The 18,472-nt window shown below is 45.8% G+C and overlaps 1 protein-coding gene across 10 annotated transcripts in view; it reads left to right on the top strand.

The window, feature by feature from the left end:
* Positions 1-4,149: 4,149 nt before the first annotated feature.
* DPF3 (double PHD fingers 3) overlaps positions 4,150-18,472 on the top strand; it is a 285,381-nt gene continuing 271,058 nt past the window's right edge. For 6 of the 10 annotated variants that reach the window (XR_015134063.1, XR_015134065.1, XR_015134062.1 and 3 more), the window contains exon 1: positions 4,151-4,276. Coding sequence is in view for 5 of the 10 variants with exons in the window: in XM_086319922.1 (XP_086176048.1) it covers positions 4,245-4,276 (32 nt within the window). In the remaining 5 variants the exon portion in view is untranslated. Of the gene's footprint in view, positions 4,277-15,464; positions 15,588-18,472 lie in introns of all 10 variants that reach the window. The other 4 variants (XM_086319921.1, XR_015134064.1, XM_086319929.1 and 1 more) reach the window with 4 other exon arrangements.

Below are 18,472 nucleotides of genomic sequence, written 5' to 3' on the forward strand. Positions count from 1 at the left end.
AGTACCCCTAGTGGTTCAGGTACTTTGAGTCCTTGGTTGCACCCCAAATGGGACTTTGGATGAGTGGCGTGGAACACATGCTTAAGCTGGACCAGGGAGATTTGCTAACTGATGTCAAAGCTGAATCTGAGAGGACTACATGGGATGGATTAACATGACCGAGAAAGGCCTCAGCCTTCTTTCCCTAGTCACATACACTGTCTAGAGTAATGCTGTACCACAGAAACACAACATGAGTATTTTAAAATTTCTTAGTAGCTACATTAAAACAATTAAAAGGAAAGAGGTAAAATTAGTTTTAATAACATTTTTAATTTAACCTAGTAAATGAAAAGTATTTTCATTTCAACACGTAATCAATATGAAAATTATCAATGAGATATCTCTCATTGTTTTTTGGTCCTAAGTCTATGACATCTGGTGTGTGCTACTGCTAAGTCACTTCAGTCGTGTCCAACTCTGTGCGACCCCATAGACGGCAGCCCACCAAGCTCCCCCGTCCCTGGGACTCTCCAGGCAAGAATACTGGAGTGGGTTGCCATTTCCTTCTCCAATGCATGAAAGTGAAAAGTGAAAGTGAAGTCGCTCAGTCCTATCCGACTCTTAGCGACCCCATGGACTGCAGCCTACCAGGCTCCTCCATCCATGGAATTTTCCAGGCAAGAGTACTACACTTATAGCACATCTGGATCCACACTAGCCATGTTTCAAATGCTTAGGAGCCCCGTGTGACTCACGGCTCCCATATTAGCACAGCTCTAGACTCTCCAGGTGGGGTGAGGAAGTGGTAACTTGGGGCCTACTCTGTCCTTCAGATGAAGTCACCTAACCAACTAAATCATGCTGAAAGCTTTGGGGAATGGTGGAGTATATTCAAATATATGACTATCTATCGAGCCTTAGACATGGGATTTTAAAAGTGTCTTGATATTACAGTCAGGAAGGGGGCATTTAGGGGATTTAAGTAATTATATGACCCTTAACTCAATTAGTCCTATTTATTATTTCATTCTCATCAAAGTTGTTCTTTGGTTATTTTTCTTGGATTAATGAGTTAAAAAAACGAAACTTGATGGACACTCACTTTCTGACATGTCTTTTTATTTGGATCCCCTTCATTCCTTATGCCATCAGGAAAGAATTAAATACCTACATAAAAAATAATAATCAGCCTTAATTGAGAGCTTGCTATGTGCCAGACACTTAACATGCATTACTTCATTCAAGTAGGTTCTATTATTACTGCCATTTATCAGATGAGGAGACTGAGACATTCAAGTTCCTAAATAAATTTGCTCAAGATGACCCAGCTGGCAAATGGTGACCTCAAGCAGGTAAATTCTAGGGCCCAAGCTTCTAAATCATATACAGCACTTCCTTGCAAAATTAAAGTAAAATTTAACATTCTTCCCAAATTTTTAGGGTTATGGTCTTGTTTAAACCTGTCTGCTCTAAGTTCTTTTACTTTTGAGCATTCTGGCAAAAAACATGTGTTTTTTTGTGGAGTGAGAGCAGTACATTTTAAGTCCTATTTGAACAGTTTAGCCTCATTGCAGACGGGTCAGACTATCTGCAAATTGACAGAACTTGCCTTACTGTAGAAAAAAATCTTGATCTATGACATAAAAACCAAAGTTAAATTAATAATAACTCTTATATGTCTTATAATTGATAAAAGGTGAATTCACAACTTAAAAGTCATATCTATGTTGACAGAGTTAAAATGGCATTCCATTAAATTATAAAAGGCAAGGCTATGCTACTTAAGAAACCAAAATCCTGTCTTTAATTCATATTTTTTAATTCAATTATTATAAAATATAACATAAATGCTTAAATTCTGGATTAGTTCCTCACAGTGGAGACAGATCTAGTCTGCCATTTTCAAATGTACTGGATATTTAGGAATTATGCTTGTTCCTGCATCCTGCTCTTAATAAATGACTATACATACTTAGAGTATGTAATATGTAATATAAATATATTTTCTCTCTCCTATTGTAAGCCTTGTTCAGGGCAGGCACTACCTTTTCTGATTATTTATCAAGTGCATATATTAAAACATGCCTTGCCTTCCAATCTGAATTGCTATGCTTTAAAAAAATTTTTTTTAATCAGAGGATAATTGCTTTACAATGTGCTGGTTTCTGCTGTACAACAACATGAATCAGCTATAAGTATACCTATATCCCCTCCTTAAGCCTCCTTCCCATCCCCCACAGCGCACCCCTCTAGATCATCCCAGAGCACTGAACTGAGCTCCGTGTGCTGTGCTTTTGATATCTCAAAGAGGCTTTGGGAGTTCTGACTGATAGTTCAAACTCATACTTCTTGGGCTTTTTAATGTTGTCAAGGCCCATCACAGGCAAAGTATTAGCTTTTGAACCAATCCCTTGACAAATTAATAAAGGACCAGACTTTTCAAATTTTAATTTTAGAAAAGGGGAATAACTTTTCAAATTCTAAGATGCTGTGCAAGAAGTTACACAGGGAGGTTGGGATTAGCAGATGTATGATGCAGATGTAAACTATTATACATAGAATGGATAAACAACAAGGTCCTACTGTATAGCATAGACAACTATATTCAATATCCTATGATAAACCATAATGGAAAAGGATATTTAAAAAAGAAGGCATATATATAACTGAACCACTTTGCCGTGCAGCAGCAATGAACACAACATTGTAATTCAACTGTACTTCAAAAAAAAAAAAAAAAGTTACACAGCAATCTATAGAACTTGACTCTGCTATTAACTTGGCAGAAAGAAGGGGTTAAAAATGTCAAGTCTTACAAACAGACTGATTCAGTCCTCTTCTGTTTATCTGTAACTCTAATAATGTATGGAGTTGAACTCTGAAAATTCTGGAACATAAAACAATTTTTATTTATTGTATGCATTGCTTTGAGAGCAGCACTGAGAAAGGAAGTGAGAGGGCAGTTTTGAAAAACTGGCAATTTGGCATCTCCTCGCCCCCTTTTTTGCCCCTCCCCCACTATCTTAGCTATTTGACCCGATTAAACAACTTTGGGACGGGAGCCAGATTTCTGTATGCTAACGAGGCCGCTATTCATGATTTAGTGCGGTTTCATCCCCCCAGAGCTTCCAGGCTGCCCAGTGGAAGCTTGGCTTCGCAGAAGTCTTCTGATTCTGTCAGGGGTTCATCAGTGAGTAGTCCGCACTGGCTTGAAGCAGAGACTTTCTGAACGCCTCGGGTCACATCGGATTATTCAGTAGCAAAGTCTTTTCACCTTCTATCTAATCAGCTTAAGGTGACTCCAGAATCTTGTGTGCTACTCCCCGAAAGAGACCCTGGCAACATCCAGCCTAGGTTCCACAACTTTTGGCTCGTTACTCGCTTTCTTGGGAGCAGAAAGTTTGCAAAGTTCCTTTAAATCTCCTCTTCCCTAAGCCTAAAGGTCAGGGTGCCAGAGCCCAGTTAGCTCCCAAGTCAGCCGGAATCTGACCATTTCAGAAGTTTCTGGTGTGTGTGAGAAGAGAAGAGGGGGTAGTCGGGAACCGTCAGAGTGACCACCTCTCATTACGTAACGAAAGCCCAGGGAGCGAGCTTGACATCGAGACATTCCATGGGGAGGGGAGCTGCTGTCCTGGAGTCTCCAGGAACGGCGGCGGCAGTTCAAGAAGCCAAGAAGGAAGGTGCCCGAGATAAAGACAACACTTCGGGAAGGAGAATATAAAAAAGCCGCAGGACCCAGAGGATTAGCAAACGACAGGACACGTGTTAGACGAAACGGCAGCCTTTCAACTTTTGCACGGGAACAAGGGGATTTGCCGTTTGGGGGATTTAGGAACGTAACAGCAAAGCCAAAAGCTAATGAATGGAGTTCAGCGGTTTGTTGGCGATACTTAAATATTTCTATCCAGTACTTAAATATTTTTGTCCAGGAGCGCAACTCTCTGCAGTTATTTAGAAAGTAGGGATTCAAACCAAACTAAGATACTCTCCGTGCGTCTCCACTTTCCCCAATCCGATAAGGAGCTGCTCCCGCGGTACTGCCCCTTTAAGACCTGCTTGCTCTCGGGCTCTACAAAAGGGAGTGACCTCTGGGCTTTGACAGCTCCCCTAATAACTACCACCGTGCAGGCTCCGCCCACCTGGCGACCAGCCGCGCCGATTGGCCGGCGGGCCGGTATCCCGTACTCTGATTGGCTCTCTGCTTCCCCTGAGCGAACCTTTAGAACTCTGAGACAGACAATATTCTGTTACATTGTAGCAAAATGGCGACTGTCATTCACAACCCCCTGAAAGCGTAAGTAAGACTAAAAAATGTACATATTCCGCGTGGTTTCAATATGAAAAAAAAGGCGCCTTCTGCGTGCGGAGCGCTGCCAATGCACAGCGCTTACAGGCACCTACAGCTGTGGCGGGGCTTCTCTCTTTTCTTTCAGCTCTTACTTCTTCATCTTTTTTTTTTTTTTAAACCCCAACGCGCAGAAATGTCAGGAGATGCAATTAACAAGGAGAAAATTGTTACATTTGTGTTCTTTTAAATTGGCGGACCGAGAAGAGAGGGGTTGTCGGTAGGGGAGCCAGGCGCTCGAGAGCTCTACAGCTAGAGGATCGTGGGCAGCTCGGGGACAGCACGGTCCCCTGAGTCTCCCCGGCTTCGCGGGGCGGGGAGCGCGGCACGCGGCGCGGGGGTGGCGGGGCCGGCCCTGCTGGGGGCGAGCGCCGGACTCTGGGGCCGCCTTGGGCACACTTGGCTGAGCCCCGCGCCTCCGGAGCCCGCGGCCCCCCGCCCGGCTTCTAGGTCCTCCGGGGCGACCGGACCGCGGCAGCTCCGGAGTTTGCAGGGCGCTCTCTGCCTTCCGATCGCTTGCGGGGAGTTTGTGCAAACCTTCCGGAGTTGGGAGGACCGCAGGGGGGAGCAGCGGGTCCCGGGAGCCCTGGGGCCCAGGTGGTTGCCCGGGGCTTTCCTGCCGGGGCAGCCCCCGGGAAGGTGACGGCGCTTCGGGCCGTCGCCGGTGTGTCTACGGGTGTGTTTGTCCGGGAATGGGCTGTAGTAAATGAACGATTCGGGTTAACTTGGGGTTGATTTGGAGACAGGGAAGAGCTGCAGGTCTCCTGAATGGTGTTCTCGGCTCCTGCGGGTGAATAGCCGAGGCGAACGAGAGGCAGCTTATTGGGGAGCTCGCCGCCCGAGCCGGCAGCGTCTGCTCCCGGCTAGAGCGAGGGGCAGGTGCCTCTGGCCGCCGCCGGGAGACTTTGAGCGGACGCCCAGATCCGGGACGGAGCGGGGCGGGCTGGGCGAGGACACGCAGGGGCCAGCCCCGGGTCCCACAGCCAATTCCTGCCCGCCTTCCTCCCCCACTCCTTTTTATCCTGGCTTCCTTCCTTCCTTCCTTCCAGTCGGTGGAACTGTTAAGCCGCCAAGTCCGCTCGCGATCGCGGAGCCGGGGGTGGCTTCGGAAAACTAGCATCGCTCTAAAAGGGGTGCTACTGGCAGTGATGTTGGCAGAGGGGCGCTCCCTCCGGATCGCGGCGCGACGTGGGTGGGTGGCTGGGTGGGGGGTTTGCGCGCCTGGGATTAGGACTTCGCAGCTGGGCTGGAAGCCGCGGGCGAGAGGAGAGAGGGAGGTGCGGGTTTGTGTGTGTGGCGGGGGGTGGGGGGGGGTGGCGTTTCGTGCCGAATTCTGTACGGTGCTTGGCGGATGCCCACTCTGGTTCTTTCAACTCAGCGCCTCCGCGTCCGCACTCGCGGCTCCCCTAGGAGTTGAAAGCCAGGTTCGCACGCGGGGTGGGAGGAGGACAGCTGGGGTGGGGTGGGGTGGGGTGGGGGTCTTAACGCGAAGGAAAGCGCCGAGAGAATGGGAAGTGTTTGCACCAGCTATCTCCTATCGGTAACAGGGGAAAAGGGTAGGAATGTCCCAGATATCGGAGTTTTACATGCGTATGTATATATATATACACACACACACACACACACACACACACGAACGCTGCTAAGAGGACATTGGAAGCTGGGGCTGATTAGAGAGCAGCTCCCGCTTCAGTTCTCGCTCGGAAGCTCCGATGCACTGCACTTGAACGCCACAGTGTTTCACCCAAGGAAGCAAATGTTTTATGGCAGAATAAATGGGCGTAACTTCGCGGCATCCCCTCTCCTCGTCGCTCTCGCTAGCCACATCGCTGATGCTGTGAGTTTTTAACCGAGCCCACAGCTGATTTGCAGTTTTCACATTTCCAGGCGAAAAGGCATAGCGGGGCGGATGCCTCCTGGTAAACTCAAGTTCGAGAAATCTATTTCGCCTGTGCGCCAGGTTTGTTTTCTATTGGGAAAGCGGTACCCTCGTTACCGTGGAACCCGCTTACGCGCGGGCGGGCGCAATATCTCTGTACTCATTCCTGCCCGCTCCAGTTTTTTGTTTCTGTTTTTTTTTGGACCGCTGAAGGGTGCGTTTTGGGGGGAGGGTGTATGTGTGGGGTGGGGTTAGAAGTGCGGAAAGGAACAGAGTCGCGGGCTGGTTATTGGAATTAGTTCTGAATTATTACACTTACACTTTGCATAATTAGAAACAGTTGCAATGTGATGTATTTGTAATTCCGTGTCCACACACACACACACACACACACACACACAAACTAGCATACACACGACACTCCAGTCGGCTTTTTCTAGGTGGCAGTTGAATGGTCATTTATAATTAGCCGCTCATTTTTTGCATCCCGATCCCTTTCCCTGGGGGTAAGTGAGTGTAAACAATACCACCAACCAGCCGAGCCTCCTGCGCCCTAGACGGTTTTTAAACTCCTAACACAGGAGGATGCACGACGTTACGGGGAGACCTACATTATCTGCCTTTATTTTGAAAAACAACTTGTTTAATAGAACATCTTATATGTTTCATTTGTTTTTAAAAGTTGCTGATCAGGAAACAATACACACGTGAATAAATTATGCATGGGATAAATTAGAACAAAGCGCAGAGACACATCAAGCGGAAGGGATGGATGGTGGTGCTGGGAGGAGGGGAGCAGGGAGAAAGGTTTGGAGAGCTATGTTTTTATCCTCCTGTGTCCCTCCTGACAATGAAACGGAGCTGAACAGCATTAGCATTTTCTCTGTCTGCGTTCAGAGTCTTTTTCTTCCTTCCCTTAAAAAAAAAAAAAAAAAAGCCAACACCAAGGACGCCCCCTATAGAAACTGGTCACACAAAGGTTTGCTCTAGGTCGGGGAATAAAGTGGCAGTAGGTAATGTTCTGGGAAGAAACAACCAACACCTCTTTAGGGCTCTGCCTAAGCTGCATAGGGACCATTTTTCATTATACCAGCTTTTTCCCTGTGGAACATTCAGTAATTCAATAGCGTGAATAACTGGACGGCACAGTTTGAATCTCATTGCTTTGGGGTCTTCTGTTGGGACCCAAGCTCCTGGAGCCACATCTCCACTCTCAGCAGTTCAGCTTTCTTCCTGCCTGTCTTTGATCTCCCTTCAACTCCCTTTCTTATTCCTCCTCCTTGTACCCTTCAGCCCCTTCCTCTCTGAAGTTGACAGCCTGGCTTCTCTGTCTGTTGTCGCCTTTAACATCTTATTACTGCCCAACAGGGTGTTAGAGGCAGAAACAGGAGCCGCTTGGACTGATCAGATCACAAAGGGAACGCAGCAGGTGGGCCCACAACCAAGCAGTCACATCTGGGCAGTAGAATATGAAAGCATCGATGGACATGTATGATGTGTAAATAGGTATTGCACATTATTTAATTTAGCAGCTACATTGTCTGAGCCTAGATGTGTGAGTCACCCTTATTTCTTACATGGACAAGCAAGATAAGGGCCATGTAAGGTAGTAAATACATGTAGGTAACATAAATATGGATTTGATAATCCATTTGTCTATGTGTAAGTCTGCCACATTACCTATCATATTCTGGTTGATTGCTACATACCTAGGGAACATAATGCCTTTTTTTTTTTTGCTCTGCTATATTCTTAAAAAAATTAAAAAAATTTTTTATTTTGGGGCATAGTTGATTGACAAACATAATGCTTTTAATATAAATTCTAATCTTATTTGATATTCTACTTCACGTTAAACACCCTCCCTCAAATCTGCTATCAACACTTTAAACAACTTACTCTTTTATTAAGTTATCAAAACCCTGGTTTGTATGCACTTAACTGGGAATGTCTGCCACCTTCTGCCAGACTGGATTATGCACATATATATCTATTATGCTAACTGCCTGCTTAGAAAAGAGTAACTGTTATTATTATTTAATTATTCCATATAAACCAACAGGGATTTATCCCAAGTAACTATTTGTTTATAAATAATGAGACCAGTAGACTGGTCATACCTATAACATGTGAACATCCAGGTATGTAGTTGTATTAAAACTTTTTTTGTAAGGAGTTTCAGAGGGTAAATCGTCTGCCTGCAATACAGGAGACCTGGATTCGATCCCTGGGTCAGGAAGATCCCCTGGAGAAGGAAATGGCAACCTTGGTTGGAGGCTTTTTTTTTTTATCTCTGTTTTGTAATTAAGGATACAACTCTGGGAGAAGCAAATATACTTACTCAGCCAAGGTCAAACAGCTGGTCATGTGTATAGATGGACCTCAGATCTTCGTCTTTTTATTCATTCTCTGACCTGGACACCATGTATTCTAATCTAAAGTGGTTTTGTGCCTGTGAAAGTTGTGAAATTGTTGCCACTTAGAAGCCAGACCTCACTCTTGCTGTGGCACTCAGCTTAGATTATCAGAGAGGATGGCGCAGAGGGGACACATTCCTGGTTCTAATCTGCTTCTGGCTCTTTCTGTTGGGGTGGGGGATTTGGGTAGGTACTAAATGGGGAACACTGGGGTTGAGATTTGTGAGCTTTCAGCTTTTTACGGACATTATTTTAGCCCCTTATGAAAAAGGACTCTCAGACATTTTAAGCCAACAGATGCCTAAGAACCAACTTCTGCATCTGCTTCTGGTTGCCACTGGGGTGAGGGTGGAGGGAAGCCTTAAATTCTCCAAACTTCATTAGCACACATTAATTTTCAGTGGGAAGAATGTCTGGTTTTGATGAGATACCCATAAAGGTTATTAATTTCTGCCAGAACCCTAATGAAGGCATCGTCACAGAAAACTGCTGGGCCTGCAGACCACCTGGGAGACATTCAGAGGTCTCCAGGTGAATAGGATTGCTCAGCTCTAGAAAAGTGGCCTGGAATTCAGAGGCAGCTTAATTGGAGACTTCTCATCCTCCTTTGTCTTTTTGGAACCATGCAGGTGGCTGAAATTTAGGTACATCTAAGAAACACCATAATATCTAAAGCTGTTCCAGAGCCATCTGCTCAGATCAGTGCAGAAAGTAAAATGCCGTGGTCACCAAGCTTTGTTTTGAACTTGCACCAGAAAAAGAAAGGAAACTGAGGCTGATGTTTCAGTTTTGAAAGTGCAGCCATCCTGATTGGAGTGGTGCTGGGTGTGGGTCATGAAAAGCATCAGAATTCAGGCCTGTCTATTATCCCAGCCTCTGCAAAGTAACTTTTGTGGTTTCTGAGTGTTCTGAAAGTCACTAGAAGACAAATGTAGCCCAATGTGGGAAGCCCCTGACCAAAGAAATGCCACAACCACTGAAACAGTTTTTTCGCCCAGCCATGGTTTTCCAGCAGGGGCCCATGTAAGCATGACCCTAGCATTAAATAATCTTTAAACATGTAGGTATTTAACAAGAAAAGATTAAAAAGTGGCCTGGGGAGAGGGGATGCGGAGTGGATAGGTAAGTGGATAAAACTACTGTGTGGTCTGGAACTCTAAGAAAATGATTGTTTAACAGCAAGAGAGACTGATGTTATGATCTATTGCAAGTTTCAAAGTTTTCTTTAGTTGTGTGAGCAACTGGGGAGAGATGAGGTGTTGTGGTGTTTTTGTAATCTGTTTTTCTTATTGGTCCGGTTACTAGTGTTTCACAGTCTGTCAACCCAGATGGATGAATGGAGCTAGCATCATAAAACTGTCACTGAAGGAAGGTTTTTGAAGCCTGTGATTTGCATCAGAGTTTTAAAAGCAGTGGTTAGGAGGTGTTTGGGTGGGGGGAGGGGAGACGAGGAGCAACCTGTGCTGGGAATGTCTAGGTTGGGTGTTTGTGAATAGTAGTAGTGGGTTGGGGGTTACAAGGGAAGAGAGCAGCCTTGAGCAGGCTAAGATTTAGGGGGCTGTGTTTGGAAGCAGGGAGGGGCAGGAGCTCCTAATAATGGGGTACATAGCCCACGTTGAGACCTCCACCTCCAGGCCTTAGTTCTGAGTCCAAGGAACAATGATGGCCCGTGTCTAATCCCCCTTTGCACCCTCTCCTCCCTCCCTGAGTCCAGAGCTTGCCGTCATCTCAGGTTGCTATGAAATGAGTGCGTTTTTCTCATTGTTATTCACTTCGAAAATCTGCTGTGGTATTAACTTCAACTGGAACCTCCACCAGAAAAGGTTTTTCAGCCCTCACACTTTCACCGGTCATCCGTGTGGCCTTATCTCAAACTCCGTCCCTCTTACACATTTGTTTCTCACCAGTGGCGATGCTTTTGTAGCTTCAGAAGTAAAAGCTTCAGGGAGAGGATCCAGACATTTGAGCTCGGTTTTTAGCCCTACTGCTCACTAGCTATGAGGCCTTAGACCCAGAACTTCTCTGAGCCACATATTCCTTGTCTTAAAGATGAGAGTGATGCACCTTGATTGCCAAATTCCTTTCCAGTAAAAAACTGGTGGCTCTTAGACTATGGTTGATTAGGAAGGATGAGGAGGACAGTTAGGGACCAGTGTTGGAATTCTTCCTCATTTTTTAAGTATGGCTCTAAAAGGGAGTTAAGACTGGTAGACTCTCCTGTAGTTTCATCGTCTCTGGTCCAGTCTCGCCACCTTCTGTTACCACTTGGGCTCTGATCTCTCTCTTCTCAGGGCCCAAGGCTGAGGGCCAGGTGGTGGCCCATTGAGAACGTGGTCTTTTCTTCTGATTCTCCCTTTTGAACACTTTTCTCCTCATTAACACTCCAACCAGAGGATGAAGATGGGAAAGAGAAATGAGATTAATTGGCCTATTTTTTCTGTTTACAAGCACTCAGATTAAGTTTTTGGTTGTGCAAAAGACTAGAATTATTGAGAACATCTATCTTTTTCTTCTTGTTTTGTGTAAATGTATGGTGGAAGAAAGGGAACCAAGCAAAAGATTTTCTTCTCTGGATTTCATTTATCTACAGTCTCCTTCAATCTACTCTTCTTCTAACATGGCACCCGTCCCAGTTAACATGGAAATAAATGCTTATTTCATTTCCATTTGGGCACTTGCAAATACCTGACCATTCAGTGAACTGTAGTAGGTGGGCCTGTACTGATGTCTCAATGAACTTCCTCTGTTGTACCCCGTGATGCTGCTGAGGAAATGGAGGTGTTCAGTAGACACACAGTCTGGCCTTATGCAGGTGGCTATTAGCAGTGTCTAAAGTGGAATTCACTGCCTCTCCTTCAGTGACATGCCTCCAGAACATCCCAGATTCCTCTGGAGGCGTTATTATCAGGCTTTCCTTTGGTTGACAGCTCCCTTGGCAATTTTCTACAAGTCTGAAGGAGGAAGAGGGGGTTGTTAAAGCCATGAGAGAATTCACAGAAGCCTGAATTGTGAGAGTTAGGCAAAATGAAAGAAAAAACAAAATGGTCACCCTGACCTCCAGCCTACAGAGGCAGTCCCTTAAATTTTTTTGTACTTGTGGTAAGATGTATCAATATATAACATGTATATTTAGCATGTATGGCATGTAGACATACCATTTTAGCCTTTTTTTAAGTGTTCAGTTCACTGGCAATAAGTACATTCATAGTGTTGTATAACTATCCATTGTATTCATTTCCAGAATTTAAAAAAATCATCCTAAACACACTCTATATCCATTAAACAATAGCATCCTCTGTTTTAATGAGGATGTCCTCCTCCCACCCCATCCCAGTTTCTGGTAACCACCACTGTACTTTCTGTCTGTATAAATTTGCCTATTCTAAGCACCTCATATGAATGGAATCATACAATATCTGTCCTTTCGTGACTGGCTTATTTCACTTAGTATAGTGTTCTTAATGCTCATCTGTGTTAAGCATGTGTCAGGATTTCCTTCCTTTTTATGGCTAAGTAATATTCCATTGTACATATATGCCTTATTTTGCTTGTCCATGCATCCGGGGATGGGGTTGTTTTCACCGTGTGGCTATTGTGAATAATACTGCTATGAACGTGCATGTGTAAGTATCTGTTTGAATCCCTGCTCTCAGTTCTTTGGGGTATATGCCTAGACCCCCTCTTCATTTTTAGACTTATTTAAATTCATGGAGTACATTTCTAGATAGTACAGGCAACTCCTTTCTTCTGAACTTAAAAAAAATACTCATAGCATCATAGAATTCAACCTCTTTACCCCCCTCCCCCTTTAGGACTACCACTATTTTGGGGGTGGGGGATAAATGCCCCGGGAACTCAGAGACTCACTTCTTTTATCCGCAGCCATGAGGATTGCCTTCATCTTGTCAGCACCCCCCACCCCCAACCCATTGAGGGCAGGGACTCCCCTTGGGGTCAGGGTCTGGGTCTGGGGAGGCCCCAGAGGCTGCGGCACTCATGGTCACCTGGTGGGACTGGAGCGAAGGTTTCCCAGGCAGAGTGGAGGTCTCATCAGGCAGCAGGTGTTCCTGCTGGGATGCCTGGACACAGGACAGCTTGAAGGTCAGGAGGTAGTAAATCTGACCCATCTTTTCATAAGGCGAGAAGGGCTTGTATCTCCTTTGGCCTCCCTTCCCTGCACTCAGCCCTGCTTACCTCCCCCTGAAGGGCCCCAGTGAAACAATGGATGTGAAAACACTTCAGAAAGTGTAAAGCACAAACGGAAGGTGTTACTAGAGCTGCAAAGTTTCCTGTAGCTAATGGGGGCCTTCTCAGAGAGTCAACAATATCGCATGTATCAAACATCACTTTACTATATTAAAACTAAAATAAATGAAAAGATCCTGGCATTACACATCCTATCTAACCATTGTTTCTTAGGAAATGCAAAGCCTCACTCGTCCAGCTGTGTGTAAATAGCCCTGGAATCTCAGTGGGGTTTTCCCATCTTCCGGGTTTGAAAAAGGTGAGAATAGGAGCTGAAGGGAAGACTTCGTTTCATTTTCCATTGTCAACCCCATACTGAGTCCATCCGCAATCAGAGGAAACAGAAGCTGGCGGGCAGAGGGAGCGTTCTCCTGGAACTTGGGCTGTGGTCATCCGTCAGTCTCTGGCTCCTTCTACCAAGAAGACTCCAGGGAGAGAGAAGGGGAGAAGGTGGGGCTGGGGTTTAAATCTGCTAGTAAGCAAGGAGGGTGCGATGTTGGCGTAAGGGGGTCAATGGCAAGAATTAATTCTTTGTATATGAGTAGATGTGGGCAGCATGGTGGTGAGGGTCAGATCTCAGAATAACAGAGTTATTTGCCAGCCTTGGAAATGTTTCAGATTCAAGCTTGCTGCAGAAGCATAGCATTCCTGTACTTTATAAAAGCAAATTAAGTGAGAAATGTCATCCTTGCTCCCATTCTCCTCAACTAAGGACTCTTTACTTGTCTTTGTTTGGCTGCTAGTTGAGCTCAGTGAGAACTATCTCACCCTCTTTGGAACTTTCTTCATCCTGTCCTGGCCAGTCCTGCCTGCCAGTCTGCCCGTCAGTCCTAAGCAGCGTAGTAGCCTCCCTCTCGGCATCTAGGACTTTCCACTCCAAGGAAGGCCTCCAGTCTGTCTGTTTCTCCTTCCAGATCCTTGATCTTTGACAGGACAAAGTAAATGCTTGTAAACCAGGAGGCGGACTGTTCCCCTAGGCGTCTAGGGAAGCCACTGTTGTTTGTGGGGGTGGGGGAGGAGGGGAGGCAATGTGGTGCTAGAGGTGGGGGAGGGCAGGGTGGATGGGGTAGTCGAAGTGGAGAGAATATATTCTCTCCTGCTAATTATTTTCCCCCAGGACTTAGCCAATGCAGAACCATCTATTATCGTGGGAGCGCTCTATGGTGGTTCTGCCTGTGATGAATGCTAAGTGGAAACAAGCAAGAAAAATTAACAGGCGGCTGCTTCTGTCCACCTAATTAAAATGCATATCCAAATGCATAATTCCTTATGTTTCCCCATGCACACACTCCCCTTCCAATCCCAATTCTATGGAGGAAAAAAACCCTACTTTCTCCCAATCATTTCTCTTGATTATACTTCCATCAAAAGAGAACTGGAGGGTTCCTTTAGAATAGTGAAGGGCCATTTTTGTAACACTCTAAAATTGCTGTTTTTTTTTTTTTTTGCTTAGATTGGCCCCCAAAATTCTGAGCTCTTTTTTGTTTAAAATGAAGAACAAAAACTTTATCTGACTGCAGAGACAAGGGAGAAGGAAGGAAGTAGAGAAAGAAAAGGGTGGGGGTAGAGAGAGAAAGCAAGAAAGAAAAAAGAAAGTTCCCACAGTTTCCACTGACCTTTAGTTTTGTGCTGAAAGTCTGGCTTGGATCAGCAAAGAGAATTTTGAAGGTCTTTTCTATCTCCTCTTCCTCTTCATTCCTTTCTCTGACTTGGCACTACTTCCCTCAGCCCCCCAAAGAAACATAGCCCAGAATTTTTCAGAGAGATTTTAGAAGGTGCATCTACCTGTGCAGATCAGGTAGAGAGAAAAAAGCAAAAGCCTCTGTCCTGGGGGCAAGATCAGAGATGCTGACATCAAGGTCCCAAGTATGCCTTAACAATACCTCTTCATCCCTCTCTTCCTCACTTTTTGTTCATCCAAATGATCAAGGTCTCCCCCTTGGAAGAACAGTTTTATTCAGGGGTCATAAAATATTTAATAAGATATGAAACTTAAGTCACTGTGTTCAATTCCACGTCACTGCCATTTTGGCAGTGGTGCCCCTCCCCCGGGCAGCATCCCCCCAGCCCCCCATTCTTGAAGCCCCTTGACTGCCCTCCACAGCAGCCCCAGCTGTTGATTTATCAGGGCCGGCTGGCTCAGCAGTGCATGGAGATTGCTTTTAATTAACTCTCTTCATTTTTCCCAATCTTCAGGGAGCAGCAGCCCTTTAATGATTTTAATATTTTATCTGGATTTATATCCGCCTTATTTGTTGTTGTTTGACTTCCGCATTTGTTCTTCCTGAATCGCTTCCAGACTGATCTATTTGTGTGCCCCTTTCCCCTGTCCCCCAAGGCCTTCCAGGAGGAAGGGTGCTGAAGAAGACCCACCCTCTCTTCCCAAGCTGTCTACCACAGCACAGGGAGAGGTGCCTAGTGTTGGTCTCTGCCATGGTTTGGATGAGAACTTTTGTCTTAGGAATCCCAGTCTCACCTGACTTAGCTGAAGGAGTTTCTGAGCTTCTCATTAAAGGGAAAAAAAAATCTGAATTTTAGAAAATGAAAATTTTCTAATCTCTTTGCCTCTTCCATGTTTGCTGCCTCTATGAGGAAGTGAGCGCCCTGGAGGGTTGGATAAAAACTTCCAGGGCCCGGAGGTCTGTCATCTTGCCCATGCCAACCTGACATAGTTTAATGGAACTCCCTGGAGGATGATGACTTCAGGGCGGAGCTGGAGGTAGGTGCCTTTTCCTACTGTTCATGGGGTTCTCAAGGCAAGAATACTGAAGTGGTTGCAGTCAAGTCTTTATGCCACTTTCCATGTCTTTAGATGTGGCTGGAATTTGCTCTGCAACTGCAAAGACGAGTACTTGTAGGTACGATCTGAAAGAGGGCCTGCAGAGGGACCAGTTGCCTTCTCTGTTTGAGAGTGCCTGCTCCCTCAACCCTTGGTTCTCCATTTCTGCGCCCACTTCTTACACACCACCATCTGAACACCTTCCCACCTCCTACTTCCAGCTTCCTTTTGGCTGCAAAGTCTGCCCCTTCCCCCAACATTCCCAGAGAGGCCCTGGCAGACAAACTTGCATGGGGGCTAGTTTTCAGAACCAACTTGTCCACAGAATACCCTTTTGACATCTCGGTTTGGTGATGTGTCTTTGGGGTTATTCGTTGCTAGGCAACTGCCAGCTAAAGTTTGAGTCTGATCTGGGGAATTGCAGTGAATTGCCCTGGGTGACTTGTATCCACATTTAGGGACTTGGCTTTACAATCCTTCGAATAGGAAGTTGAGAAGATATTTTTCCGTGTGCCTTTCTGGAAAGAGGTATTGCTTTGTAAAAGCCTAGCCCACTGACTGGCACACAAGTGTCTGTACTCACAGTGTTTGTTCTGGTGATGAAAATGGTGATTTCTTCCCATCTCCTTGTATTTATCCCTTGAGGTATGCTAGCTTTGAAAACCTATGATGTGTCAGATACTAAGCTATCTGCGGGATGCAGAGACAGAAACCATGGCTTCTATATCACAGTTTGGTATTCAGGCTACTCAGTGTCCCATTGAGTGTTTCTTCTTCATTTTTCCTTGGCAATCACAGGCCCTTTTGAGAATCCTGTGAAAGTTCTGAATCGTCTCCCCAGAAAAAATGCATATCTGCATCTGATTTTATGAGTTCACAGATGTTGAGGAGCCCATCAGTGGATGCTAGAGTCCATTGGCTCCAGGTTAAGAACCTTAGATTGAGAGATGTGGGTGAGCTTGTTACCCTGAAAGGCTGCTTCTGTGTCCCTGCTCAGAGAAGTCCCTAACCCTTCCCACCTCTCCTGTAGTCTCACCAAGTGGCTCGTGCCTCCTCAGCCCCACTCTGCCCCAGTTGCACATGATGAACACCTACCTGCTCATCTTCCAGACACTTCCAAGTCCCCTCCTCTCCAGCAAAGCCCTTGCTACCCTCCGGTAGAAATGGCCATCTCTGACTTTGCCTCATAGTCCCAAGGATATGTCCCTCCTAGACACTGAAACACTTAACGCTGGTTAGTTAAAATGGAAGGCCCTAGAAGGTTGAAGGGTGGCTGCCTGGGCCTTTCTGTCCCTAGGATCTAACATTGTCCTTGTTGTTCTTTAGTCACTAAATCGTGTCTGACTCTTTTACGACCCCATGGTCTGTGGCTCACCAGGTTCCTCTGTCCATGGGATTCTCCAGGCAAGAATACTGGAGTGGGTTGCCATTTCCTATTCTAGGGAATGTTCCTGACCCAGGGATCAAACTTACATCTCCTGTGTCTTCTGCATTGGCAGGTGGGTTCTTTACCACTGCGCCACCAGGGAAGCCCAGGATCTAGCAGAGCGGATGTCTGATAAATGTGTGTGGAATGACCGAGCAAATGAAACCAGCAGGCTCTTCCCGCCTAATTTGCTTCCAGCTCTTCGAAATCAACTTGTTTCTCATTCTCTCCTTGGCAGGAATTTGGAAGAGGCAGCAGAATTACTCTCCCCAAATTCTTCAACTTCAGGAGTTGGAAGATAGGCACAAGCTTACCTTGCTTGCATGTGGCATGTGAGGCTGTGATGGCTGTCAGCGTCATTTATTCCAGCCCCTTGATTTTTCACCACTTCATCCTTGTGGATCTAAAAAACTTGGCTTTCCTTCTCTTTGGTCTTGGGAATTAAAGGCAAGTCTTTTTACTCTGCCTTCTTTCAGGGATTAACTAACCCGGGGCTTGCGAGTAGCCACTGATAAATCAACCGTACTTTTATTAAGTGCCTACTTTGTGCTCAGCTGTGTATGGGATTTCCTTTAGCCTTATTTATACCTGAGGATTCTTATGGGTTTTTAAGATGGAAGAGATCAGGAGGTGCTAGTACTACAGTGGTTTGACCCAAAGTTGGGGTCCCGTGAGAGCCTATTGCCTGCCTTCTTGAGCTTTGAAGGTGACTGTGGCCCAGCCGCTGTTTTCAGGTGTATATCCTTCAAGAAATTTTCCTGTACTTTAATCATGCCTATGTAGATATAACTTTCCCTATGACTCTATCCCAAACATATTCAATGCAGGTAAATTTATTTGGGGGATCATGTTGTTGTTGCCGTTCAGTCGCTCAGTTGTGTCTGACTCTATGAGACCCCATGGACTGCAACACCCCAGGCTTCCCTGTCCTTCCATCTCCTGGAGTTTGCTCAAACCATGTCCGTTGAGTCGGTGATGCCATCCAACCAGCTCATCCTCTGTCATCCTCTTCTCCTGCCTTTAATCTTTCCCAGCATCAGGGTCTTTTCTAATGAGTTGGCTCTTCGTATCAGGTGGCCAAAGTATTGGGGCTTCAGCTTCAGCATCAGTCCTTCCAGTGACTATTCAGGGTTGATTTCCTTTAGGATTGACTGGTTTGATCTCCTTGGGGATCATGGGAAGGCCTTTATTCTTCATATTGAGAGAGAGAAAAATCTCTGTCCTCATAACTCTTGCTGCTTTTCCACCCTCCAGATCATTCAGTGTTGCGGCCCTGGAGAGGCCTGGTTCTGAGTCAGGAGGAAGGTGAAGGCCAGAGGTGGAGACAGGCTATTCAAGTCCAGTTTTAATCAGTCTTCGTCCACCAGACATCCTTCAGTGTGGAGAGCTAGGCAGAAAA

Source organism: Bos grunniens, chromosome 10 (genome assembly GCF_055505025.1).
Source record: "Bos grunniens cultivar Pamir isolate PY7600 chromosome 10, Bosgru_T2T1.0, whole genome shotgun sequence".
Classification (NCBI taxonomy): Eukaryota; Metazoa; Chordata; class Mammalia; order Artiodactyla; family Bovidae; genus Bos; species Bos grunniens.